This window comes from Anticarsia gemmatalis, chromosome 19, assembly GCF_050436995.1.
Source record: "Anticarsia gemmatalis isolate Benzon Research Colony breed Stoneville strain chromosome 19, ilAntGemm2 primary, whole genome shotgun sequence".
NCBI classification, from domain to species: domain Eukaryota; kingdom Metazoa; phylum Arthropoda; class Insecta; order Lepidoptera; family Erebidae; genus Anticarsia; species Anticarsia gemmatalis.
In genome coordinates this window covers 9036724-9063858 of record NC_134763.1, presented here as the reverse complement: position 1 = coordinate 9063858, position 27135 = coordinate 9036724, and the positions used below count along the sequence as shown (strand labels likewise).

At 36.2% G+C, this 27135-nt stretch overlaps 4 protein-coding genes across 7 annotated transcripts in view; 2 read left to right on the top strand and 2 right to left on the bottom strand.

Moving 5' to 3' along the window:
* Positions 1-3: 3 nt before the first annotated feature.
* LOC142981322 (actin maturation protease) lies at positions 4-5371 on the bottom strand. The gene is made up of 3 exons (XM_076127154.1): positions 5346-5371; positions 1157-1673; positions 4-822 (listed from the first exon to the last, which is right to left on the bottom strand). The coding sequence occupies exons 2-3, from the start codon at positions 1636-1638 to the stop codon at positions 507-509; spliced, it is 798 nt and encodes a 265-aa protein (XP_075983269.1). The 5' UTR covers positions 1639-1673; positions 5346-5371; the 3' UTR covers positions 4-506.
* On the top strand, positions 2266-21702 carry CD98hc (CD98 heavy chain). 3 transcript variants are annotated; one of them, XM_076127151.1, is made up of 12 exons: positions 2266-2506; positions 11141-11331; positions 15419-15594; positions 16102-16290; positions 16844-16997; positions 17512-17681; positions 18719-18915; positions 19353-19522; positions 19910-20020; positions 20327-20448; positions 20869-21009; positions 21458-21702. In XM_076127151.1, the coding sequence occupies exons 1-12, from the start codon at positions 2407-2409 to the stop codon at positions 21555-21557; spliced, it is 1821 nt and encodes a 606-aa protein (XP_075983266.1). In that variant the 5' UTR covers positions 2266-2406; the 3' UTR covers positions 21558-21702. The 3 variants fall into 3 exon arrangements, with proteins under 3 accessions (XP_075983266.1, XP_075983268.1, XP_075983267.1); XM_076127153.1 differs by lacking the exon at positions 2266-2506 and adding an exon at positions 7186-7301; XM_076127152.1 differs by lacking the exon at positions 2266-2506 and adding an exon at positions 10346-10491.
* Positions 2574-4498, top strand: LOC142981323 (uncharacterized). Of its 2 annotated transcripts, none has more exons than XM_076127155.1 (2): positions 2574-3186; positions 3437-4498. In XM_076127155.1, exons 1-2 carry the CDS (start codon positions 3180-3182, stop codon positions 4129-4131), a joined length of 702 nt encoding a protein of 233 aa, XP_075983270.1. In that variant the 5' UTR covers positions 2574-3179; the 3' UTR covers positions 4132-4498. The 2 variants fall into 2 exon arrangements, with proteins under 2 accessions (XP_075983270.1, XP_075983271.1); XM_076127156.1 differs by having other exon boundaries at positions 2575-3186; positions 3440-4498.
* A 228-nt stretch (positions 21703-21930) lies between the features above and the next one.
* The window catches only part of LOC142981029 (uncharacterized), a 45063-nt gene continuing 39858 nt past the window's right edge, over positions 21931-27135 (bottom strand). Inside the window, exons 5-11 of the mRNA XM_076126683.1 lie at positions 26695-26864; positions 26271-26361; positions 25699-25749; positions 25241-25264; positions 24754-24963; positions 23824-23986; positions 21931-23402 (exon numbers count right to left, since the gene is read on the bottom strand). Coding sequence (XP_075982798.1) covers positions 23239-23402; positions 23824-23986; positions 24754-24963; positions 25241-25264; positions 25699-25749; positions 26271-26361; positions 26695-26864 — 873 coding nt within the window. The 3' untranslated portion in view covers positions 21931-23238. The remainder of the gene's footprint in view (positions 23403-23823; positions 23987-24753; positions 24964-25240; positions 25265-25698; positions 25750-26270; positions 26362-26694; positions 26865-27135) is intronic.

Sequence of the window (27135 nt, the reverse complement as noted above, 5' to 3'; positions counted from 1 at the left end):
TTTATTTACATCAACATTTATTTCAACAATAAATATTCATGAACATTAAACTTAAAATTACATTTTCGATTCACCCAATTTATTATTGAACATCACACTGAAAACATTGTTTAATTTATAACAACATTCCAATAACATTAATTATTAGTTAATTTTTCTAATTGAATTATATCACCATGTAAAGATACATGTATATTCAGTAATACAGGGTTACCTACGTACATATAGTATCGTGAATGGTAACAGTTCCCTACCAATAAATAGTCTACTATCTTAGTTATATTATTCTTAAGCCAAAAATATCCCTTACTTTAATAAACTACAACAGTCATAGATATTTAAGAGTTAAGTAAAAATTTGGACGATTTTCAAAAAACATTGACAATTATATCAGAAGTTGGTAAAATCTACATAGAAGTAAAGTGTAAAGTTAAGTTTTGATGTTAAACTTTCTCATTGATATGATTGTAAAATATCTGTGCGCGTAAATTTCATTTTGCACAACATTAAAATTGATCAAAGACCAAAAATTGGTCCCTTAGTCCATCATCCCCGCCTATCCCTCCAATAGGCAGGATATACACTAGGCCATCTGCACCCTTTTTGGGGGAAAACTCCCATAAATTATTGTTACTTTTCGCAAGATCAGACAGATTCCAGAGAGCTAAATATTTTGATTTACCATGCTTGCACAGTACATAAATATTCTTTGGATCAAGTTCGATTCCGGTATTTTCTACAATAATGATTCCGCAGACCAAAGCCCAATGAGCTGTGTGTCCATTTCGTAAACATGGGGAGTGGTTGCAGTCTGCATCATAACTGAACTCAGAGTTAAGGTAATTTATTAGAATGTAGACTAGAAGATAATACTAGAAGAAATAGAAGTAGAACTATTACAATACTTAATACCTATTGGGTGCTCAAAGTATATTTTGTTGCTACAGAGTGTGAAAGGGAAATAGTTCTTAGTTATGTTAAAACAATAGACTAAGAAAAAAGTGTTGCGTGGGAAATTGGAACAGTGAAGATATTATTATGCTTAAGACAAGTAAGCCACAGGAATTTCTAGCTAGACTAGTTATCAAATAAACTACAGATAAATGCTAAAGAAAGGTTATTAGTGTGTATTAGACATTAATTTTAAAAAGGATACGGGACTAATAAAATAGCACCATTTAACAGTCTTTCAACAGTATCAGTGCTAAATAGGCCTCCTTGTTTCAGTAAACATCTAACATTGTCTATCTCGGCCAAACTGTGAGCCTTCTCTGCCAATTTGGCCATTTGTTTACAACTAAACATCTCCCCGTTGCTTGTGAAGCCTTGTAATTTTGCTATACTCAGTAACTCATCAGGTGTTGCTTCTCCATTCACTAACATTGATAAGGCTACTAGGCCACATGTCGGACCTATTTGCAATATAGATTCAAACCATTTATACTTGTATTTATATGGCGGTTTGTCGACACAAATGTTGTTTTTGACACATGATTCCCATAATTCCGGGTGTTCAGTAGCCCATTTACAAATACTGGGATCAATGCTTGGGCTTATTCCTTCAGTTACATTCACCGTCTTTATCGGAGAGCTTATCTCTGGCAGCATTGGCGGCGGCGGAGGTGGTATGGTGCACATTTTACCAGTGATAATAAAATCAACAATAAAAGAATCTATAAAATTGCAACTTATATAACAACAATAAACAAAAAATATGAAACTGATTTCAACTTGTACATCACATATGTTTGTAAATGATAATTATTTTATGGGTGTTAATCATTTTTTCATTGTCGAATAAAAATACAATTTTAATTGTAAAATTTATAAATAAATTCACAGATGGTCTGTCATTATGATTTTTGATCTGACATTGACATTTTTAATGAATGAGTAAATTGAGTAAAAAGTACTCGTACTCTATCTCTTTTCAACTTGTGCAAAATCATGATAAACTTGTTGCTTTTCTAGTCTGCGTTCGTAAACTCGGTAGGATCAGAATGTAGGATATTTATTTTTTGCAAGTGAAACAGTAAAAATAAATATTATAATATATAACGCAATATTTAAAACGTAATTACAATAATGCTAGTTTATTGATTCAGATGGAAAGCAAACCCCTCAGTAAATATTTTTTATTGAATGTACGTATGCATGTAATGTTCAAATGCGAAATGGTTGCGTTTTCGAATTTTCCTAGCTATAGTGAATGAACAGACAGATCGATTCGAATAGTGAGGGCGTGGTTTCGGTCGTACTATATAACCATTCGCTCATTCGTTCCACTGACAGATGGTTAGAAGTACTTGCTGCTCGAGAATTGTTTAATTTAAAATTAATTTATTGAAGGGAAAGGGACTACTTTCTCCGCGTTATTGAACCGGTTTGGCGAGACCCCAATTCATCATGTCAGAACCGCGGAAAAATCATCTCTCCATCAATGGAGAGCCCGAAAGGGACCCCAACACAGTTTCTTCTTACAAGCCAATTCCAGAATCGGATACAGGTAATTTTCAATATTTTATCCTTATTCTTAGAACATTATTACGTTATTGTCACTTTTTAAATGTTGTTTTCAGTACTTTTTATAAGATTTTCATCTGAGCTTTGTAATAAGTCACGCATTTCCAAACCCGTACTTTTATTGTGACGTCAAATTCATACTAAAGAACATTGAACAAAATGTAAATGAAGCCTTGATTATACAGACTGACTTGTGTTATCAATTCACTGTGTGGGTTCGTGACGTTATCAATGAAAAGCAAAGAGCACAAGGTCATTTACAAACGTCAAAAGCTAACTTATTAACCGACAAATATGAAAGGATCGCATGTCATACATTTTTGCATTGTATTCCTTATTACTTTTCTATTTTTTGTGTTTTGTGTGTTTTAATTTCGTAAACTAATTTTAACAGAGTTCGTTTCGTATTTAATAACAAAATTAGTTCTTGCAAAGTCTCTTTAAATGAGTGAAGTGACGAGAAAACTTTTAGAAATGTGTCATCTTCATTTCGCCGGGTTATAAAGCGCTTTATTCGTCGCGGCAGTCAGCGCCATTTTGTTCTTGGCCGCTGTGCGCTCGGCGCTGAATGATGCAAGATACAAGTTTGTTTGCATTTTAACGACGGATAATATACCAACAATCTTGATACATGTTGTGAAGAAGCATTCCTGACAATGAGTGGTAATTTTGTTTACTTTTTTTATCATACATTTGAGCATACAGCCAGTTTCAGATAAAATTATTTACTCTGTTACCCAGTCCTTAATTTAACATCCTGTAAATCTTATTCAATTGCACTCGACATGTGTACCGATGCCCCGCATGCTATAAATTGATCTAATAACTTCAATTGACGTCTGGGAACATTCAGCTTGTGTCATCAAACACTTACATTTATAATAGAGGCTATGACCAAAGATTTTGGTTTCAGCAGAACAAGTTGAATATTTGGAGACTGAAGAAGTTTATATGCAATTAAATCAAGGGGAGATAATGGAGACAGACCAGGGAGATGAGGCAGAAGACCATTGGGAGCATAACAGTATCAAAATGCTTCTAAATCTGTATTTGCAGAACATAGATAAGTTCAGAAATCCAAAAGTGAAGAAAAAGAATGTTTGGATAGATATAGCCAATGCTGTAGGCAAGGGTCCGGACTGTTGTGACAAGAAATTTCGTAATTTGAAACAGACTTATGTCAGGCTACTCAAAAAAAGGAACCGAAATGAGCTAGTTGTGGTCAAATGGCCTTATTTTGAGGTTTTTGAGAGGATATACAATGATAATGGAGAGTATCAGCCTGAGATACAACAGAGGATACAGGATGGGACTACTGAGAGTGTAACAAAAGCATTACTTTCAATAGCCGAGCCTACAAAATTTGAACCAGATGTTCCGGAAAATGGGGAATCTTCAAATGGTCAGAGTGAAGAGTCAAAAAGAAAACTAACAAGAAGAAGGTATACAGACTTTAGGAAGATAACTTTAGAAATGAGGAACAGACAAAAGACTGTGGAAGAAAAGTTGGATAGATTAATAAATATTGTACAAGAGTCTAATAGTATTCAAAGGGAGAGAAATAGATTGTTTCAACAGTTTTTAGATAGTTTAGGACAAAATACTTGAACTAGTTTTCTTAACTACTTTTGAGGACATACAAAGGCCTATCTTGTCACATGGATAATATACATGCTGGCTGGCACTATAGTTTCTTGGAGGGGCTAGATATCAAGTGCTAAAAGATTTAAAAAAGGGCCATATAAATATTTCTGCCAATTAAATTAAATAAATTATTTTTTTTCCTCTGACAGTTAATATTATAGAGCAATAACTCTAGCTCTTTAATTATTTGGTTTCAGAAATGTTTTTTTTTAAATGAGTGATGAATTATGTAAAAAATCAATTGAATTATAAATTATTAGCAGCATTTTAAAAATCAAATTTATATTTTTGTACAACATGTAAATAGAATGAAATAAATAAATATCAAAAATATCCTGTTTTCTTTCTAATACAAGACCTAGCTGTGAATACCGTGATTCACTGTTGTGATTATTTAAAGGGAAGAAATTAACATAAATGGCATTCTTGAGAATTTCATTTATTATTTACTTTTAGAAGGAAAATTGAAATGATGTAACTTAAGCCTTAGTGAGCTCAACTCATCTTGAAGCTGACCAATTTTCTATTATCAGGTCACATGTCACTTGAGTGACGCTTCTGTCGAGAGCATTATTTTAATAAATATTGCTATGACTATGAATGGTTATTATAAATCTTTTTACTGTATTATTATTTAAGGTTGTTTGGCTTTTGGGTACATTTACCTATTATAAACGACGCTTAATTTTGGTTTCGTAAAAGCTCCGGAACAGGCGCTGATCAAAACTCCATAGAACTAAAAACTCGAATGCAAAATTATGTTAGTCAAAGTTCATAGGGATATAGACAGACATCGATTGTATCTGAACAGGAGGGGTCATTGTGTAGGAATGGGATGGAGATAGCTCGGTTCTCCCGCTCACACTTATGTAGGGAGCAAAAATAAGTACAAACTCACAAGTAGATACATATTCCTTATAGTAAAGTGTTTTATACGTTATTTAAACGTTGCTCTTCATTATGCTAACAATAGATCAGTTATCTAAACTGTAGAACGCGATTTATGTCCATTTCTGAGTACATGCAAATACATCGATAACCTTAGTTACATCACAAGACGTATGTAATTACTTGTAATTAGTTGATAACTACAGAGACTGGATTATATCGACTAAAGCGTTGTACGGATTCTAGTTTATCCATACTATCTACTAGTAATAATACAAAACTTGCCTTACCTCAATACTCCTGGGAATATATCATTAATTATTGTTTCACCCGTTGTTTATCATTCTATTATGTAAAAAAAAATAGTAATTAGTAAACGTGCTAGCTCTTTGTAGCTGAACTAGCCCAACTCTAAATTGTATACGATGATTTTGGCTGTCTTTAATGTAAACGTTTTATACAGCATCCTTTCATAATCTTCACTTAAACAATCACAAGAAATGTCTCCACAATCTTACTTTCGATTTATTAAAACACAATACACGTCTTTTTAAGAGCTCGCCTTGGGTACAATAACAGCCCAAAATTTCGCAAGCCAAAACTGTATAAACCATCTTATTTCGTCGAAACCTGAAGAGCACTCGCAAAAAATCATCCGCAATGCCCTTCACGAGTAGCCAGAATTCAATTAAACCCACCGGTTATAACTACATACTCCAGAGTACCAAGATTGATCACGCAACATGGTGTTTTTCCTTCAAATATTTTAATAGTTAGGATTTATGGTACCACAGAACAAAGTAGTTTTCCAAACACATTAATTTGACAAGAAATCGTGAAAAATTCGTCCGAAATCAATATATTTAACACGAAAAGTGTTATAAATAAACTGCAAATTGATAACAAACAAATTAGTTGCTGTTAACGGCTTTTGGTGACATGCTTGACACATTACCATGTTAGCTTCAAGTAGTCTAGTTCTCGAAGTCTTATGTGAATTGTATCTTGTTTGCGAGTGAATATTGCTATGAAATTAACCATTGTTTAGTTTTAATTCCCTTTTTACGTGGAGTAGTAGTACATTATTTTTTGATATAGAGGTGTGTATGTTTGTCCGTGCTTTCTCTGGTTACAAGAGGTGTTAAGTCCGTTCCTTTATTGTATACTTGAAAATGTTCTTTCATGTTCGAGGGTAAAATTTTACTCAGTGCTGGTTCTAAAGTCTTCCTGGAATTAAAAGTATCTAGATAAAGGTACTCTATAAAATTACCGGCCAACATATTCGGCTTTGAATCTGTTGTGCTATGTATTACTTCTGAATTGTCTTTCGATACGCGCGTCCTGTTAATGGAGAATGTTTCTAGGTATGCCAAATCGCTTGAAATTTTGAATCAGTAAAGCCTGTACATGTACATGCAAACTAGTTTTTGTTTCAGTCAAAAATACCTAGTAGTTTTGATTTTACAAGCATTCAAAGTTTAAAAAATATCGAGTCCCGCTAACAGCGTGACGTCATACTACACCATGCCGCGCGGGCCGCGTCTCGCTTAATATCAAGTCTCCAGCCGTAGATGTAATAGCTTATGCAGTATTTTTTTGTGTTTTCGTCTGCTTATTACATTTAAAGTGTAATAATAGTAAATATTATTAAAAAAGACTATGTGAGCCAGACTTAGCGTAATGTAGAATGACGTCACACCGACTCGCGCGGTTACAACTTGTTTTACTTATAAATCGGAAACTAATTGACGTATCAAAGTAATTCTTTCACTAGTATTTTTTATTTTTAACAGAGAATATGGAGAGCTAATAATCCAAATTTGTTATCATTCTCCATTATAGGTACATAATCTAAATAGCAATCCTTAGCCTTTCAAACATGAAAATATTTCATATCTCCAGAAACCGCAACTGATATTTTTGTTGTTGTTTTTATCATTCCTTCATTACTAAATTAGCTAAATATTTCGCCTTTTTCCATAATTACTTAGTCGTTACGGAATCCATTAACTGTTCTAAATAACTCTACAGCTTTCGACCTTATCAAAGGAGTAGTTATCCACAAATTAGTTTGTTCATCCACTTAGCAAAGCTATTACTCCATTAGCCGTGAACTGAGACGAGCAGAGGTGTGTAATAGTCAGACGGATACGGAGCACGGAACTAAGTCATTTTGTTACGTGAGTTGAAGTGAGAAAAGTGCTCTTTATTCTGGACGCTTGGACTCTTGCAGAATTTAGAGTTTTGTAAGTGTTAAATTGTTTGTAAAAAGGACTATTTTTGGTGTTTTTGTAAGTAATTTGGGCTGATTAAAGCGGGTTATATGGACAGAATTACAGCCCTTTTCGTTGTTCAACAAAATGCAAATCTTTCAGCGTATAAGCCGTTTTCATCGTCAGATAATTTGAGGTTTTGAGGATTGATGTCTGACAAAAAAGATAAAACTTTCGCCGAAATATTTGATGTTAAAATAATTAAACTTAATCGTTACTCAAAGTCGTGATTATTTCAAAATTGACATAATTTATGAGAGTAAGTTCATAAGGTAAAAGAGAAACAAATGGATATCCGAAGGTTGACCGGTCGATGTTCTTATTCCATTATGTATAAAGTAATCGTAGGAAGTAAACAATCACAATCACTTAGGTAGTTTAAAATAACATTATTATTAATATCAAGAAAGTGTTAAATTAAAAACTTCCGGCTTCGAAATGATTTAAGTTGACGTCAGGCATGTCTCTCTGTATGTGTTCCCCATTCATCGATCGGATTTTTTAATATGTAACTTTTCCAATACAGATGTTTTGTGCCAATTGCTTGACTTGACTTCTGCTACTTATCATTATTATGAAATGGTTATAATAACTTTATATTATAACATCGATAAGCCATACTTATCGTAGGGTGTCATAATGGTCTATACCAGCTGATTAGACGATCTATAAACTGAAATTAAAGTGCTTCATTACAATATTTTTACATCATTTGATAGTATAACTCGATTACTTAAATTATTTCATGGATTCGATTTATGCTACATCGCAATTTAAGATTAAATTCAAAGTTATAGGTAGTTTCTGTAGTTCACATTAATAGCATATTTTAATATAGAAACAAAGGGGAATTCCATGTAAAGTTCCAAGCGCTAAATAACAATTTACCGAGTGTCACGTATCCTTAAAACAATATTAATTTTCCTCATGAATGAACGAAATAAATTTGTCATTCGTTCAATCACGCGCATTTCTAGGGAAAACAAATCAACCATCACGTGGTCTTTTAGTACAACGAACTGTGATTTAAGCAAAAATATTTGCGATGATTAATTATTTATTTAGTTAGGTATCAAATATTTGAGAAATATCTTGTGACATGACATGTTTTAATTCTTTGTTTTCTTGTGGAGATTGTTTTGTTTGTAATTTGTCTGTTACGTCTGCAGACCGTTTGCTTTTTTAGCAAACATCTGGTTACTGATTTGTTTTGCTTGATGGTATTAAGTATTAAGTAGCTCCTATTCAATGTACACGTTTATCTACAAACGTGTACATTGAATAGGAGCTACTTAATAGCTCCTTACTTATCTCTGTTAATTCTGTACTAGTAACTAATGACTTTATTCCGAAAACTTTGTAGAGTTTAGGCATGCCCGATTTATCGAGATTAATAATCACTGTAAAATGAAGTAGTCGTAGCAAAAATGGAGGACCCACCGTCACTGACGTTCAAAATTATCTATTTTGTATAGCGTCACCAGCCCCTTAACTTGGATACGAGACCCGCTTCTAAGTTGTTGGACTATAATAGGATAGGGATCATTCGATTAGTCGTTTCAAATTACGACTTGTATTATTAAAGTAGTAGACGTTAGAATGAATAAACTAAGGACGTAAATCGAATGAGTAAATTATAGTACCTATTACTACCTATTTGTACCTATTCTTTACTTGAGTAAACTATTCACTGAAGTAAGATGACTAAAACTTTGGAGCCGAGTACATAGTAAACTCAACTAATTTGCGTGGATGTTTCTAATTAGTTCAATTTAAATAGTCGTTTTATCGATCACCTTGCAATCAACAGAAAATTAACCGTCAAGTTAATTGAGTTTCAATAAGAAAATTTATCCAGAAAAGACATTTATCCGTCTCAATTACAAGTCTAGCTATCAACTTGAAATGCTCAACTCAAGTGGATTAGAAGGCCAATGACTGTTCCAAAAAGTTCCGCAGAATCATTGATCTGACGCAATGCGTAACTTTCAGGATACAGGTTACGAGTATATTTATATATCTGTATTATATACCCACAAAGTCCTTGTCTCCCTATTCGGTATACTTCGCTCTTTCAAGCGAAGCTATATTATGCTAAGTCACAAACCTAATTTATGTATCAAAATATGTGTCTCCAACTCTGCTACTGGTTTTCACAAGATTTTTTCTTGCAAGAGTTAGAAACGCAAAGTATTCGCAATTTATTAGATGTTTAATGACTAGAAGCTATTACTTTATTATTTAGTAACTGGTAATTAAACTTCGAGAATATTTTAACAGGAATGTCTTGCACAAGTGCATCCTCAAAAGGTCTGCGTGCCTTCGAGCATCATACGTACTTTAATTAAACTTGTTGCAGCAGTAATTTTGGCAGCAATCATTTACCGTTTTTTTGCGCACTTGAAACCAGTCGGTACGTCCTTATAAATCTTTTGTAAAAAATATCTCCCGCTGACTTTCGGGAATTGTTAAATACGTCTCGTTCCTTTATTTTGCCAAGAGTATGCTTTTTATTTCGCATTACATTCGATGAATTCTGTTCTTTAATTTATGATGTTGCGTTTCTTGAATCCCAGTCGCAGTTTGATGGCCGTGGGATACGCATCTTGGCTAGTGAGTTTACCATTTTGTTTGTTACTAATTATCGTAGTGTTTTTAGTGGATAGTAGTTTAGTAGTAGTTAATGCGCTTTGATTCAATGTACGTAAAAAATGTCTATGTAAAGAATATGAATGTTGAAAAATTGGTGTTTCATGAGATCTTGTTAGGAGGGTTGGATCCATTATTTCTCGTAACAATGGTCTTAAAATTATTCTTCCTGCATCTTACGAGGGGTCTTTAAATCGAAGGGGATGTGACCGTTTATTCCCAAAAGAGATCAAGGGGTTAGAAACTAGTTACAAAGTATTTCCACGTGGTGACAGAAAGGGACAGACGATGCTTGCAACGTGGCGAGACAAGGACAGAGTGAGCTAAGAATAGCGATTCTATTCCAGAGTTTTAGTACGGCACGTAGCTATACTGAGTAAACCCGTGCGGATCGAGCTGGATCGTTAGTACGAAACGTGGCCTACTCCGGCGAGGAGTGCCTGTCGTAACAGTTTTTTAAGTACTATTTTCTTGTGTGAAAATTTGTGTTTTTTACCCTTTTGAGTAAATTAAGGTCAGTAGCTTATGTGGTGTTTCACGGTTCATTAAACTGTTTGATGTGGTGGCGCATGGTGATTTGATGCTAAGTGGATAGAGGGACTAGGTAATGTTGCTGAAGGAATGTGGGTAGAGAATAATGTGCCAGTGATGACTTTATTGTTTAGCTTTAATCTGTATGAAAGTGCTAGAAAACGGGCTTTATTAAATTTAGTACTAAAAGGTGGTAATAGGCGCGGAATCATTGATCTGACAGAACACGTAAAAGCCCACATGGACCTACAAAGTTCTAAAAAAATTGTCGTAGTTACATTAAGGTCATTTAAACTCCGCTAATACAGTTTCGTAGTGGATTTACAACTACTACTAACAATTTATTTTGCACTTCAGTGTATTATTACGCGTCAATGACAATTATTTGCGACAGAAAGTGTTTTTCATTAAATTCGGAGTTCATTCGAACATTTTTATTTAAAAAAGACTATAAGTTGGTATTCTCACATTATTATACTCCTAAGAATGTTTTCGAATACCAATTGGGTATAAATATTACCTACTTTTATTAAAAAAAAGTAATTATATTAATGAAATGTAGAATACAACACTACATCATCCAGTTTTCATTTAAATCGCCAAAACCTTCAAATCGTTTTTCTTGTCACCAGAATTCCGTTCATCAAAGAACAACCTCGCGAAGTCCAAAGAGAAGCTCTCCCAGGACGGCGCGGAGGAAAAGTTGCTGCCCAAGGAGCAGGAGGCCAAGATCGTGACCAGGGTCGATATGGCCGACGCCAAGTATGTGGTGGAAGACCACAGGAATGGAGACGCTAAGATCGAACTTGACGCTAACAAGAAGGTAAGTGATTTGTTACGATGATTTTTGTTTTCCTAACAGATTCATGGGGTTTTTTAAAGAAGTCTGGTTACCAATATGATTTGCCAAATGTTATATAGCAGTCACAAATATTTAATATATTCAAAGTTACGCCTATTAGGGGTAGGTATGGACCAAAATACGCCATTTGCTACGATCATACCTTACAATCTTCTTTTGCTTCATTCACATCCGTATTGTCGTTGCAAAATACCTTAGAATTAATCCCCTTTTTAAGATAAATAATGATTTCAAAATAAACTATACTCAAGTCGCAGAATACGCTATACTTACGCTACGTAAAGTGTTTAAGTTGCAAAGTCTCGGGTTTCTTTATGAGTTATTTAGTTGTTGCATGAAATACGAGAAGGTACTACGTATTACGCTGATGTCATTATTTACTCTTACAAGAACATTCTTTAATGCATATTATATTATTTTCTACTAAATTATGCCTTAGTTTTACTGACGTGAACATTGGAGAAAATAGTAGCCTTTGCTATGACTACTTATACAATTATATATTTTGCTTGTGGATAGTGATTGACGTAAATAGGAACTAGCTGACTCACGCCGTTTCGATCACGTACAGACTTTCATCGTCTATTTCAATAGCCTATGAGTTGATACCTAATGTTGCCTATATTTCGTACGGCTCTCTTTTAACAATGTAGGTATCATCTGCAAATAGTAGATATTATTGTCAACAGAATCGCAATCAAAGACTGATAACGGGAATTAATGCGAAAATGAATTTTATCTTAGAATGCAAGATGATTCTAAGGTAATATTATAAGTTCATAAGGACGTGCGATTTGACTTCAACTTTCTCCATGCAAAATTCCATCAACATCAGTTCAGTTACATTCGTAACATTAGTTTGGGCTAACTAAAATAATCTAATTACATTTATACGAAAATCATGAACTAAAGTGGCCAGACGTATATAATTTTCCACCTGGGAAAACACGCATTATGTCTGAAAGAGTAGCAAAGTGTTGCGTCATACGCTGTATCTTTGCGGGCGTTCAAGCCGCAGGCTATATGGGCACGTGCACGTAAAAAGTAGGCGGCACCTTCCACGTTATATAATCGACTTGACTAAATATCATTTGAGTGTTTATTTCACGTATTGACCCTCTAATTCATAAAAATATACACTCAGCGGCACGGAATCTTGGCCAATCACTTATCTCGCGATAACAAAAATTTTAAGTGTTTCAGTTGACGGTTTGTAGTGCAGGTAGGTCAAAAAAATGTTTGCTTCAGCTCAAGAGGGTAATTCATAACGATTGAGTGCACTATGACGTTAGTTCTGAGCTTTAGTTGGTTCGGGTCATTTGAGCGACTAAGTTGCAAGTTTGATTTTGTGTGATGTTGAAGGTTTTCTGTTACATTTTTTTACTTTTGTGATTTCCTGTGTGTTATTTCGTAAGTAGGCGTGCTTTTAACCAATAAACGATGCCCCTAACACCTGCAAAAGTTGCACAAGCTGTAGCACTGATTGACCAAGGGATGTCACAGCGTGAAGTTGCTGCTGCACTTAATGTACCTCGGTCATCAATGCAGTATGCCCTGAAACGATACCGAGAGACGGGCGGGCACACCCGCAGACCAAGTAGTGGAGGCCAAAGGTGCACATCGGCTCGAGACGATCGCTTTATTATCTTAGAAATTCTGAGAAACCGCTACCTCACCGCAGTTGAGATACGCCAGCGACTTCAAATTTCAAGAGGTGTGAATGTGAGTGAGCGTACGGTGAGAAGACGAATGGAGGAAGTTAATTTAAAAGCTCGTAGGCCAGTGCGAGGTCCACAACTCCTCAGACAACATCGAGTAGCTCGACTTCGCTTCGCTCGAGAACACGCTAACTGGACGCATGAGCAATGGGCAAACGTATTGTTCACAGATGAGTGTAGGATAGCTTTACGTGCTCCTGACGGTCGGGAACGATTGTGGAGAAGAAGAGGAGAGCGATTTCTACCAATCACCACCACACAAACAGTGAGTTTTTATGGAGGCTCAATAATGGTTTGGGGAGGCATTAGTTCCGATGCACGCACGGAGCTGGTTGTTGTCGATAATCGCCTTACAGCTGTGCGATACATCGAGGAGGTTCTTCAGGAACATGTTGTGCCTTATTCCGGATTCATTGGACACGAGCAATTCAGATTAATGCACGATAATGCACGCCCCCACGTCGCAAATTGCGTTGAGGAATACCTGGAAGAGGTCGGTATTCAAAAACTGATATGGCCAGCGCAAAGCCCAGACCTAAATCCAATAGAGCATATCTGGGATATGCTTAAAAGAAAGATTAAGTCGGTATCCAACCCTCCCCTAACTTTAAACGAACTTCGAAGTGCAGCAGTATCCGCTTGGAACAGTATACCGCAAGTTGACGTCAGAAACATCATTCAAAGCATGCCTGATAGGATGCAAGCGGTTATAAGGGCGCGAGGAGGAAACACACTATACTAAAATGTAAAAACTTTAAAGACATTTCGCTTAGTTTCCAGTTACAGTGTTTTTGTTTTTGTGGAAAGTGATGAAACTTTTATTCGTGAAAGTAAAAAACTTAAAAACTTTATTATTGGTGAGTTAACCTTTTAATTACCACTTTAAATATCCTAACAAACACTTAATCAATCAATCTACCATTGATTTAGTAATAAAAATATAATAATATAAAAAATATCGCCAAATTCGTATGTGGCCAAGTTTCCGTGCCGGTGAGTGTATGTATGAAGGTATGAAAGGCTTATAAAGTGTTTTGTTTCTTTCACTCCTTAGCGAAATGAAAGAGAGAACATATTATAGTAGCTTTTTAACTAAAATAGGTTTATAGTGTGTTTATGAATAAGAGGGAAAGTTTATGTGAGCTTTTGTTCGTAAAAATTATATGAGGTGTGTAGGTTTAACACCGCCTTCTTTTAGATGATCTATTTTCGTTTCTTAAATTTAAAGGTACGCGTATTGCCAGTTTTAGGGTAGAATACATACCTGTTAACATATTATGATAATTAAAAAACCCCATCATTACTATGTCTGCAAAATAAAACTCGAAATCATACGATCCGCAGTTGCGTACGCACTTGATTCGACCACTGAATTGGTTAGAACAATTTAAGAAGTATAAAATCTAGTAGGTCAAGGATAGCCGTTTTAATTACAATACAAATAAAATATTCAGAAATTCACCATGAATATGTTCGCACCTAAAAGAGTTTCTACGACGTTCATAGCTTATTATAATCGTATATTTTATAAAAGTACGTTGTTGGACGAAGCTGAGACACTTTCGGAGAGCGACGAGGTAACGATTGATGCGACACATATTATACAGAATATAAGGTCAATTTGGGTAACTTTGAATCATTTAGGTAACATTGACAGTGGGAATATACACAATTGATAAAGGTTTATTTTAGTTTTGCAAACTTTTATCAATTGTGTTGGTTTCATATAAATAATCAATAAATAATCGAAACTAGTTCAAATTCCCACTGTCGATGTTACCCAAATGATTCAAAGTTACCCAGGCTGACTGTACAGTTTCCTTGATTAAATGAATGTATTGTATAGTTCAACATGTGTGCTGCATGTGTGTTGAAATATTTTAAACATAAAAAACAGTGAGATTATTAATAACGCGATATTAATAATTTATCATGAAGATAGATGAGTACTGAAGAAGGGCTACTTTCTTTATTCAGACAACCGATAAACATACTTGCACACTCTTTTACACCTTCTTCTTCTCAAGATCATTATACTCTAGAGGCCGCCCGCGATTTCTTCCGCGTGGAAACTCTTCCCGTGTAAATTCCGATCCCTCGGGAACTCCGAGATAAAAAGTAGCCTGTGTATTATTCTGGGTCTTCAGCTACTTAACTACCAAATTTCATCGTTATCGGTTCAGAAGTATTTGCGTGAAAGAGTTACACACATTCATACATACATTCATTCTCACAAACGTTCGCATATAATATTAGTAGGATTAGTAGGATATATTAGATATGTATATAGATTTGGCAGGGAAAATACTCATGTACCCTTTCTTTCACAGCAATTCACCGGTCTATCCAAGGAAGAGCTGATGAAGTACGCGGAGGACCCGTTCTGGGTGAACCTGCGTTGGTTCATGTTCATCCTCTTCTGGGCCATGTGGGTGTGCATGCTGGCTGGAGCCATCACCATCATTATTAAGGCGCCTAAGTGCGCTCCACCTACGCCTAGGACCTGGTGAGTGGAACTGCTGCCAACTTTCTACTATTGGCTGTTTTGTAGTACTGTTGGTCATGAAGTCTCGGGTTCAAATTCCGGGCCGGGTAAACTGCTGTAGGGATTACACATTTCTGTTGGAATGTTCTCAATAAAAGCTAGGAGTAATGGCCCGTTGTCGCTAGCGCCTTCTATTAGATAGGACCAAGAATATGCATTTGTGATATAAGCAATTCTTAATTCTTATTGTTAACTCTTCCTACAAGCTTTAGCTTTCGAACTGGTTTAATAGCTGTCTTCTTCTTATCGTATGGTTAGTGGTCAACCTAGTGTCAAAGTTGTTCAAGCCGCCCGAAGGCTTAATAGCTGTGACTTTATCACTAAAAGTGTCAATATTTCACTTAATTCACTTAAAGAATAAATAATGCAGGCCTGATTTTCTCATGAAAATCTGGCTACATTTTTTGCGGGATTTATTACGAAGTATTTTCGCTATATTTAATTATTTATTTAACCATTCTTCTACAGGTTCCAGAAAGGCCCGCTGGTAGAGATGGGCGAGGCGACATACGACGAGATAACTCCTCAGTTACCACAGATGCAGAGCTCCAAGGTGCAGGGCATCTTTGTAGACGTGCCTACGTATGAAGCTGAGACACCCAACGCTGTACAACAGTTCAAGGACTTCGTGGCTAAGGCTAAGGATGTTGGCATCAAGTAAGTAGTCATTCGACTGTTAGTACTGTAAAATAGAGAAAGGAATGCTCTACTCGGACCATTACAAAAGCGTTCGAAGTCATGTAATTGATGTCAGACTATTTTGCTCGCATTTACACATTATCACATTCTGTTTCTTTTAATTATAATGTAGTTTGCACGTTTATATATGCAAATAAGAAACTTTGACCAGGTCTTCACTACATAGTATTGAAGAAAGTAGCTTTCCGCTGCCTCTATGTATGCTTAGATCTTTAAAACTACGCAACGGAATTATTGAAATTTTAATAGATAGAGTGATTCAAGAGTTCAAGACGGAAGTTTATGTGTAAAAATTGTGAAGGTAAAATAAGTTTTTAAACCGGCGAAACCGGGGCGGGCCGTTTATTGATCATAAAAATTGTATATCTTGAAATTTAATTAGTTTAAGAAAATTCTATTTACTTATTTACTTACTTACTTAAAAGCAACATTTGAATAAAAAAGACAACATAGGACTCTTAGTAGCACTTTATCCAACACCCTTAAACTCACTTAAACCTATCTTTCTCAGAGTCATTGTCGACCTGATCCCCAACTATGTGTCGAGTGACCACGCGTGGTTCCAGAAGAGTGTAAAGAAAGAGGAACCATACACGGACTACTTCGTGTGGCGCGCCAGCAACAACCACGACAAGGAGGGCAACCAGACACCACCTACTAACTGGGTAAGATAACTAGCTCCTTTTTTTCACCTTCTATTTAATTATTTTATCGTAGGAGCAGTGATAGCCGAGTGGTATAAGTTAGTACCTCCCACGCAAGTGGTTGCAGGTTCCAACCCGAGGCAACACATCAATGACTATTTAAAGTTATGTGTGTATTAGAAATAATTACCACTTGTTCCAATGGTTGACTTGAACCAACATCGTGGTGCAACCTTGCTTGCCTGAGAGTTCTTGAAGGTATGCAAAGTCCCCAACCCGCAATTGGCTATTGTGACTGACCTATCTTGCCTCATACACATCCATGCATCTTGTGATACAGGACCGCCGGTTACGAGTACTATGCACCTGACCTTTTTTTAAAGCAAAGCACAAGACAGACCCGAAATCCGTGTGGGAATCGAACCCACGACCTCCCGACGCAATGGTAGAGTCGTGGTGACCTTAACCACTGCGCCACGGAGGCAGTATCGACGATATTATTATCTGTGATATTAATTACTTATTAATTTATTAGGTATCCACGATGAACGAGTCAGCGTGGACGTTCAACAAGGAGCGCGACATGTTCTACCTGCATCAGTACGGCATCAACCAGCCCGACCTGAACTTTGACAATGAGGCCGTCGTGAAGGAGCTTGATAACGCTATTCGCAGGTGGATGAAGGCAGGCGCTGCTGGAGTCAGGTCAGTAACCTGATGAAAACTTAACCTTTAGTTAGAAAGCGCCCAGCCAGTTGTGCTCACGATCTGTGGGTTAAGCAAACCTTGGCGCGGACATTCCATAGATGGGTGACCGCATAGTGGTGATTGAACTGGTCTTTCCATGCTTCGGAGGGCTAAAGTTGGTCCCGGTTGTTGTCAATTAAGATAACAGTCGTTAAGCCACGTTAAAGGCTTTTGGTTGGCTTGAATAACTCCGACATTAGCTTGACCACTAACCATACTATAAGAAGAATTTGTAGTACTCATCTGACAGGTAACGACGACGAAATAAAAACGAATATCACTATTAGCTAGCTAGAATTTTGATAGCAACACTCTTCAGGTGTTGTGCGATTATAAAATATTTGTGTCATGCACATGTATTATAGTCGTTTTAGGTGTAGCATTTGATTTTAGTTTTAAAAGTTGTGACAAGATTTTTTGTACTACGAAATTGTATTGTGTACCATATTCATTTCATGATTGTACAAATTCGACGCGGAAAATAACAATGGAAAATGCCCAACCCCTTAATACGCAAAACCAACATTTGTCTCAAACAGTATGTAAGCATACTTATTTCAAAAAATACCTCAAGTCCTTTCCTATACATACATTCGATCAGTTGGTAGTCAAACAATAAAGCAAATGGCGTACAAACACTAGACCTATTGGACGTTAAGGAAATATTGATTGTGCGAAGGTTATTCGAGTTCAAGCTAAAACGCGCTATCTATTATTGCGGTCAATTCAATCGGACGGCGTAAAAAGTGTATGCCTAGTATAAATAAACTGATATTATAGGTTTATAGTTTTGCATAATTATCTGACTGATATTATAGGTTTATAGTTTTGTATCTTATCATAATTACTTGGTATAACCCGAAAATTTATCTAAATTATAAGTTCAACCCAAAACTATATCTACGCTTTCTGGCGTTATTCTTAAAATACGGTCTATTTTTATAATTAATGTAAATAACATAAATAAACTTACATTTTTTAATTCTTGTTAACAGATTAAACAAGGCCCGTCAGATCCTAGTGAACGCGACCTTCGAGGACGAGAACCCAGCGACTGGGCGGGGAAGTGAACCCGGGTTTGACCACACGCACTACGGCTTCTACCGCCACCAGTACACCAGTGACTTGCCCCAGCTTGATGGACTGCTGACGCGCTGGTCTGCCGTCGTTGAAGCCGCTAGCGAAGTACCCAGTAAGTGTTATGTCTATTTAGTTTTGTGGTTTTTTATATTACGGGTGACCCGTAATATGGAAAAGGGCGTGGTTTTATGTACGTATGTATGTACTATGTACACACTTTACAGTTAAATACGGCTAGATTTAATTATTTTCAAAGTATTATCGAGTTTAGATTTTTATTCTATGTAGTGTTCTAAAGAGATCGAGTTTTTAACAAAATTTAATGTGGCTAGTTTAAGTCGTTACTACTATTTATTGCCGAATAGTTTTTGGTAACTTAGGTACTTATTTTCTTGTAAGTCACGTGCATAGTAAATTTTAATTTTGCGTCCGCGGTTTACAAGTTACATATTAATATAATTATGTGCATTTAAGATTGCAGTTTTATCACACCAATCTGCACGTTGTAATCAAGCATGTGACTAAGTTATTATATATTTCAAATTTCAGGTGATTCAGTATTCACTCTCGCCGAGACCGGTCGTCCGGAGTTGTTCCTTCTGTCTCGTAACTTAACGTCACTGCGGCCACTGATGACTGCGCCACTCCCCGTCTCGGACGACGCTGAACAACTCGCTAAAGAGATCAACAAACGACTTGCACAGTGGCCCGCTATGCAGGTACGAATATAGGACGAATACATTTTATTAGACATTTAAAGTTAAGTCTCTGAAAGAAGAAAATAACCGTTTAGAATGAAATATAAAGTTCTTTCGTGAATAATATATCAATATTTATGAAAACTATTAATAAAATATTATACTATAAGTTAAGGAAACTTGAATTAATTTGATAGCTGTTAGTCTATCTGTAGCATTAGTTAAACAACCTTCTGTTTGATCATCCTCTAAAACACTAGATACTACTTTAGAACTGTGATACTATTTTTATACTACTTTTCTTTAGTTTATATATATGTTATATGACATTTAACTAAAAACAAATTATACAAAGATGCTGTCATGCAGTAACTAAAACGTATTCGACATCTTTAATTCTTATTTCAGTTGGTAGCAACACCTGAAGAAGAAGTGGAGCTGGCTCCACTGGCGCTTCTGTTGCCTGCCGCGCCTGTGTTCGACCTGCATCAAGTACAGGTCGTCGATAATGATACCACTGTAAGTCTTACTTTATATTTATCTTAAAACCAGCTTTAGAAAGATGACTTTAGTTCGATTTCAGTAGTATTACAAAGGTACTACGAAATTACCAAGTATATAATATACAGCTTGTTGCTAAGACAGTGTAAACATGTGCATGTGCGAAACAGCGGAATCTCATGGATCAAAATATAATGGCCATACAAATACAGGCCAACAGAAAATCAACACATGCGTTCTATTATCATTAAAGAAGAATCAGAAGTTAAAGTTTAACTGCAATAATCAAAATAAGTGTATAAACAAAATGACGTGTTATTTCAGACGCAGTCCCTCTCGCACCTGGTGAGCCTGCGCGACGACGCGAGCGTGGAGCACGGCCACTACACGGTGGCCGCCGTGCCCGCCAGGAACGCCACGCTCAACACACTGCTCGCGTGTGCCAGGTAAACTAGATCACTTCGTTTTGTAACTCGAATCTAGTATTAACTTCTATAGTACTCCATGAACTGAATCTGCATTTAGATGGAATTTAATGCCAAGTAACAAATAGCGTAGCTCTAGGAGTCTAGGTGGATATTTTATATGAATAATTTAGCCTACTCTGTAGAGTACTAATAACTAATTAGTATTAGTTGGCATTATTTCTAATTGTACTCTTAAATTTACGACTTTCTTTCCTGTCATATTAAACCCAACTAGCCCTTAGAGCGTGCGTGTTTGACCTAACCCCTTCCTTATTTTGAAAGAAACAGCTTGTAGCATATTTAATGAGTTACATTTAAACACGATTCCCTTTGAATTCATTTGTCTAAAACACATTTACCACATCACACCTAACATTAATTATAATGATTGTTTGTCAGATGGAAGGCGGGCCACACGGGCTACGTGGCGGTGTTCAACCCGTCGCTGGAGGAGCTGCGCGCCAACCTCACGGCGCTGGCCTCCGTGCCCGACACGCTCACCGTGCACCACATGTCGCACGCTGTTAAGGCGTACACCAAGTGAGTATAGCCAACTTACTTCCTTCTGTAATTTTATACTTATCTCGATTTTAGCTATATAGATTCTTTATGCTTATCTCACTTTACGCTGTCTGTGCCTTAACTGAATTCTAAGTTAGAGGGTTAAAAGCTATAATATACCTGAATGAAGATTCGACTCATTATAAATTTATGTTATGTGATCTAATCTTTGGGTCCAATATTCCTAATTAGTATTTTTTTTTGCAAACAACATACGATACTTTTATGTACTTATTATTCACTTTACGATATAGTCAGTATAAAATAGTTTTCTTATAAATACGCCAGATTTCATCTATTTAACGATGTAAACTTAAGAAATATATGGATGGTATAGTTTATGTTTAGACTCCATACTTAAGAATTCCCTAACACAGGCTATATTACAAAACGTTAAACACTTTCTAATCTATAATTATTTTTCTAGTTATACAAACAACTACTCCGAGGGCGCGGACAACGTGTTAGTCCCGCCGAAGTCCGCCATTGTGCTGTCCTACGTGCCCAAGACAGCAGTGGAGAACTAACCACAATATACAAACACTCTGTATTCAATTGTAATCAAGCAAATATCGCGCTTTCCCGGTGCCTGACGAAGGACCCATATTATTTGCATTTACGTTTTTTTATTTCAATTGACAATGAAAATATATAATTAGACTTTGAAGCATCTTTTTGTAGTTTCATTTCATTTCATCATTCTTGTTTTGTAAATTTGTATTTAAGGTATTTTTTTATGTAATCAGTGTACAAAACCTTCAACTTGAAAGCGCCTATCCCAGTATTTCGTAATTACAGGTATATAGGTAATATAAATAAATAATTACAGATTTTACCCTGGAAAATTTCTGCAGTTATTCGAAAGTTGTCCTCTATAGGCTTCTGAATGAAACAAAGTAGTTACAAAATAATAAAGTACATTTTAATATTCCAATAACACTTGCATTGTTAATAACATTTTAAAAAGCATTATCCTTTGTACAAAACATTGATTGACTTAAATCTCCTATTACATGTTTATTATCATAATAAGGTCCCGACATTCGTTATGGCGATGTACCAAGTACAAATATTAATATGAAGTTAAGTACAAAACAATTTAATATCTTAGTTTGATTTACTGTAGCGCGATTCTCTATTCTCGGTACTAAAGAGTATCGAGAATTTGACATTTCGAATTTAATGTAAAATTAGTTCTTATCACACCCGCTAGAGGTGCTGATCGTATAAAATTTCTCGATAGCTAGCCGGTTGTTTACACTCAATAGTTGTAGAGAATCGCGCTACTGAAACACTGAATAAGAGTTTAAGTATAATGAAACAGTGTTACAAATATTATGTCACATTTTCAGTTACATTTACGAATGAAAACAAAAATATGTAGGTATGTGTGTCATGATTATACGATGATCGTTATTTTAAATGAACTAGATGCAATTAGGAACATTTTCCTTCACAAAATAACCTGATAATGTGACATTTTCTTTCATGAAGCACAGAATATTAAATGTGGGTAGTTCTGGCAATTTACGGTTCAGAATTTGAATGATTTCTTTTATCGCTCAGTTTTATTCTACTCATTTCAACTATAATGATATTCCATGAGATTAACTTATGTTTGTCCTTGACAATGTTTTATAAAAGTCCAAACAGAGTAGTAGAAAATTGAGGCGAAACACAAACGAATGATAAAATCCTGAACCGTAAGGGAACCCCTAAAACAAACCTTATAGAAAGGTTTTACTGCCTGATCATCCATTATTATCGATTGGGGCTAAGAATATCCAAATATTTTTTAAACAAATAAAACAGCGTGTAAGTGAAAATAAACTGTAGAATAAGGTACGCGAAATGAGTTGACAATGATTCTTGAAAATAAATTTTAACCTCAGACATAACGATTGAGAATGTTAGCCGATTGACATTCAAAAATATTTTGTTCCTACAATTAGTACAGCCAAAAATCACACCTAATCTCAACAGCCAGTTATCAGTAACTCACATTAATAGCAATTCTTTTAACCCCTTATAACGTGAAGTACAATCTGAGAAAAATCTCAAATCTCTATATTGGTTAATTACTATAGATAATCCTGAAAATATCAATTTTACAATCACTTAAATGACATGTCTAAAGTAATTGCTATCAAGTGGTCATGTATTTAATGGCAACACTGCGATCATTTCCACCCTTCGTTGATACCGCAATTACCTCCTCTTGGCCGCCGGCTTGGGCTTATTGAACTGGTAACTGGCGCATTTGGGTATGTGTCGCTCGGCCGCGCCCTGGTTGAAACGTCTGGAGCAGTGGGGACACTGCACGTAGTCCGGGTTCTCTGACGGCGGTGGCGGTGGAAGGTCACTCAGCTTACCTAAAATTCGAGAGTTTGTTGTAGTGTAGGCCTATTTGAAGCAAGTGTTGGTTTATTCAGATATGTTAAAAATGGTCTTTCTGATTTCAAATTGCTGCATTATCTGTTTAACGCTTGCAGTTGCATATGTGTTGCTCGATAGTCGCGAAACAGTCACACATTAGTTGCAGTTTAATCGCGCGGTAGTTTCTTCACGGTTGCAAACGTACAATACAGTGAATAGTCTGTTATCAGTGGACCTAATTCCATCTAGGTAGAAAAATCAGGGAACGGTTTATCTTCCCCCATTGACTTTCCACGCAATATGCAACAGTCGTTAAAGGGAAAATCAATAAAAGAGTCCATATTTATAGGATACGAATTTCTTTCATACGAACTTCTTTCAAAAAGTCGTCATGTTCTAACATAATTATGTACTTACCGCCCGCGTTGAGATGTGCCTGCACTTGCTTAGCGGCACGAATAGCGCTGATGAACTCCTCGTGCTTCTGCCTCCAGTTATTGTTCAACGGCTTCACTTTCGTTGTTGACGGGTTGTTGGTCGGCTTGCGTAGTTTGTGGATGAACGGCTCGGCTTCCGTACCCTAGGTATTTTGAACATGTTAATAGAAAATATGGAAAATATAATGTCACAGTTTACTACTGAATATGATGTGTGTATGTAGATACCTAATAGGTCATCACTGATTTCAAAGTGAGATTGGTGTACTTAGTTATGAATAAAGTATTAGTTTGGTATGTCGTTATTTTGCATTCTGAATGTGTGGTTGAAAAAGATGCAGTTCACTTTAAGCGACATTACATAGAAAATGGTGATAGCAAATTGAGGATCGAAAAAACGATCTTTAAAATGGGATTAGGTAGTTTTGAATATGGAGAAGATTACGATACATACGACACAATGAACGACATGTAAACAAAGATTGAATGTCATTTAATTAGGCTTGCCTTGTATTCTTGAACGTCTGTTCCCTATTGTCGAAATGCAGCAAGAAATATTAATTTGATAAATTGTTTAAATATTCCGTTTACTTAATTGTCTACACAGTTTTTATTTTAACCAATAGTTTGTATTGAACGTCTGCGGTCTCACACAGGTTCGATACCAAACCCAAGTGTTCAAACTTTCAAACTAGCTGGAGTCAAAGGTTTGCTAGCATTAGCCAGTTTAGATTGGTAGGAAAACATCGTGAGGAAACCTTGCAGGCCTAAAATTTGTTTAATACATTTATTGAGGGCCTGCAATGTCCCCAACCCGCACTTGGCCACCGTGGTGGACTCAAGGCCTGAGCCTGAGCCTGAGCCTGAGCAGTGGGACATAAATGGGTTAAATTTATTATTTATAACTCACAGCTAGTCGATGTTTGAGGGCATCAAACGGCTTCCGTTTCTTAGCGTGTGCTTTCTTGCAGATATCCTGATGTTTGTCGAGGCGATCAGCGGCGAAGCGGCGGCCGCAAATGGCACACGGCACGCCGGCGCCGGCCGAGCCGCCCGGGGTGCCCGGGGCCCCCGGTACACGAGCCTTTGGAGACGCGGAGCCCCCGCCGCTGTTGGGGCTCTACGAAGAAAAATGGGGGTAAATTTGTTGTTGGGCTATCTGCTGGTTCTTTCTCTTAGGTCCACTCTTATTTGTGTAATTATTTGGTACTGTAAAGTAATGGTGATTTTTTTTCGAATAAGAAGAATAGATTTTTGACACTTTTAGACACTTTGTTGAATAGGGGCCGAACTCTAAATATGGTAGCTATCCTGACCAATTTAAATAGATATGCTAGAGTGTACCTAACTTAAAATCCGAGAATGGAAGTGGTCAAGAATAATTTAACGAAACTTACCGTTGGTGGTCTTCTGCCTAGAACCTGAAAATAAGAAGCGATAATATTTAATTTTATAATATAGGTACCTAGAGCACATTAACGAGCTAGACAACAACAAAGTGTCATTTCAATCCCAAAAAAGAATTATGACGTAAAATTTTGCGGTAAAAGAATTAACACAAAAATTTTTTTTTTGTCTTTAATCGAGTTATCGATGATAATAATATAAATTTTACCAATTAGATAGGTACTGTCTTTCCGAAATGTTGAAAGAATGAAACCATGAGTATACCACACTGATCAAGTGCGGGTTTGGAAGTTGCAGATGAAGCAGGAATATCACATTCAACCCTAAAATCACATCTTATTTCCGAAGACCCCTATTTACTCCACAAAAGAGATAAAAGCAAGCTACCTACGTCCTACAAACACCTAAAAACTTTGTAATAAGGATATTAAATAATTTCCTTCCGTACCTGTTGTCCACCTCGCTGCATAGCCCCTCGGGCCTTATTATTGTCCGATACCTGTACACATCACACATAGATATTGCTTTAAATAAATCCTTTTCTATTTATTTACTTCGAATAACACAGAAAATTTGCAAAACTTAAAACTAAAAATTTTCGCAACACGATGTTCACGCAGTCATTTTGATTAAAATGATATGCGGATTCAAATTTGGATTGTCATGTTTATATTTGTCATGATAAATGACATTTCATTGGCCAGTGTGTCCTTAAATTAGTTTTTGGCAAAGCGGTAGATCTTCCAATTAAATAATATAAAAAATGCCTGAGGTCTCTCTTCCACGCTTTTACGCTAAATATACGTTAATTGCTTATTATATTATTTATGTATTTTTAAGTATACTTAATCAATAACAATTTCCCGCGCACCTTAGTGTCTCATAAACCAATATGTTCGTATGCTCGACTGACGGCTGCCGTTGCCAGCTGAGGAAGAAGGTATGCCCTCAAGAGTAAAATAGCTAGCGTCTGTTCCTTGAAAATCAGTTAGTCTGTTTGTTAGTGGTTTTCTTACTTACAGCGTTTTCACTGATGACTCTTCTCGGAGGTGCGGCGGCAGGTGACGCTTGTGGTTTCGTCTTGGCTGGACTATTTCTTGTAGCTGGACTTCTAAATAAATACAAACAATTATTATTGTTACATATAGATCAATATGATGAAACGAAAAAAAAAACTGAATCGAAGCGTTAGTATCCAGTTGCGCTTACTGGTCGGGAAACAAACTTTAGAAATAAAATTTACAATACTCCTTTGCCACCTTCGAGCATAACAAGTGATATCCGAAAAATAATTCTAAAGTTGGTCTTCGTAAGAAGTAAAAGATTGCTGCAGAAGCTGGGTAACCTTGAAGTGGTAAACTTAGATCAATCAAACAAATAACCTTATTTGCTTACCACACTTAGAACATTTGAAATATGCATCTTTTTTTCGTTTTTCTCTTACCTTCTAGGAGGTGGTTTCTTAATTTCAACAGGAGGGTCTGGAGACCGCGGCGTGGGTGTCGGCGCCAGCGCCTCCGGGAACGTCTCGTTCTCTATCAGGTAGTTGTTCTCCGCCTTGTCTACTTCGTCCGTGATGATGGGGTGGATTACTTCACCGTTGCTTTGAGGCAGCTACGAAAACAAAGAGAGCTTAACTTTCTTCTATAGATAAAGAGTGGTGATATTCTTAATGTTTCAAACAATCACAAATGTTTGCAAGCATTATTAAAATAAGAGACCTGTAAGAGAAAACATTTTGTTGCGAGGCGAAATAAACGTTAAAAACAAGAGCATGGCAACCGTATTTGCCAAATTCTGAGAAGTACAAAGTAATCACCACACTTACGAAAATAATATATTTTTACGATAGTTATTCTTCTGAATGTCACCAAGTCTATATTAC

What these genes read in the sequence shown, in the direction of transcription:
- LOC142981322 (XM_076127154.1), bottom strand. Translation starts at nt 1,638, where the DNA reads ATGTGCACCATACCACCTCCGCCGCCGCCAATGCTGCCAGAGATAAGC. An exon ending in GGTGCTATTTTATTAGTCCC is followed by an intron (nt 823 to 1,156) that starts GTATCCTTTTTA and finishes CTCTGAGTTCAG; the next exon opens with TTATGATGCAGACTGCAACC.
- CD98hc (XM_076127151.1), top strand. Translation starts at nt 2,407, where the DNA reads ATGTCAGAACCGCGGAAAAATCATCTCTCCATCAATGGAGAGCCCGAA. An exon ending in AACTTGACGCTAACAAGAAG is followed by an intron (nt 11,332 to 15,418) that starts GTAAGTGATTTG and finishes TTTCTTTCACAG; the next exon opens with CAATTCACCGGTCTATCCAA. An exon ending in ACACTGCTCGCGTGTGCCAG is followed by an intron (nt 20,449 to 20,868) that starts GTAAACTAGATC and finishes ATTGTTTGTCAG; the next exon opens with ATGGAAGGCGGGCCACACGG.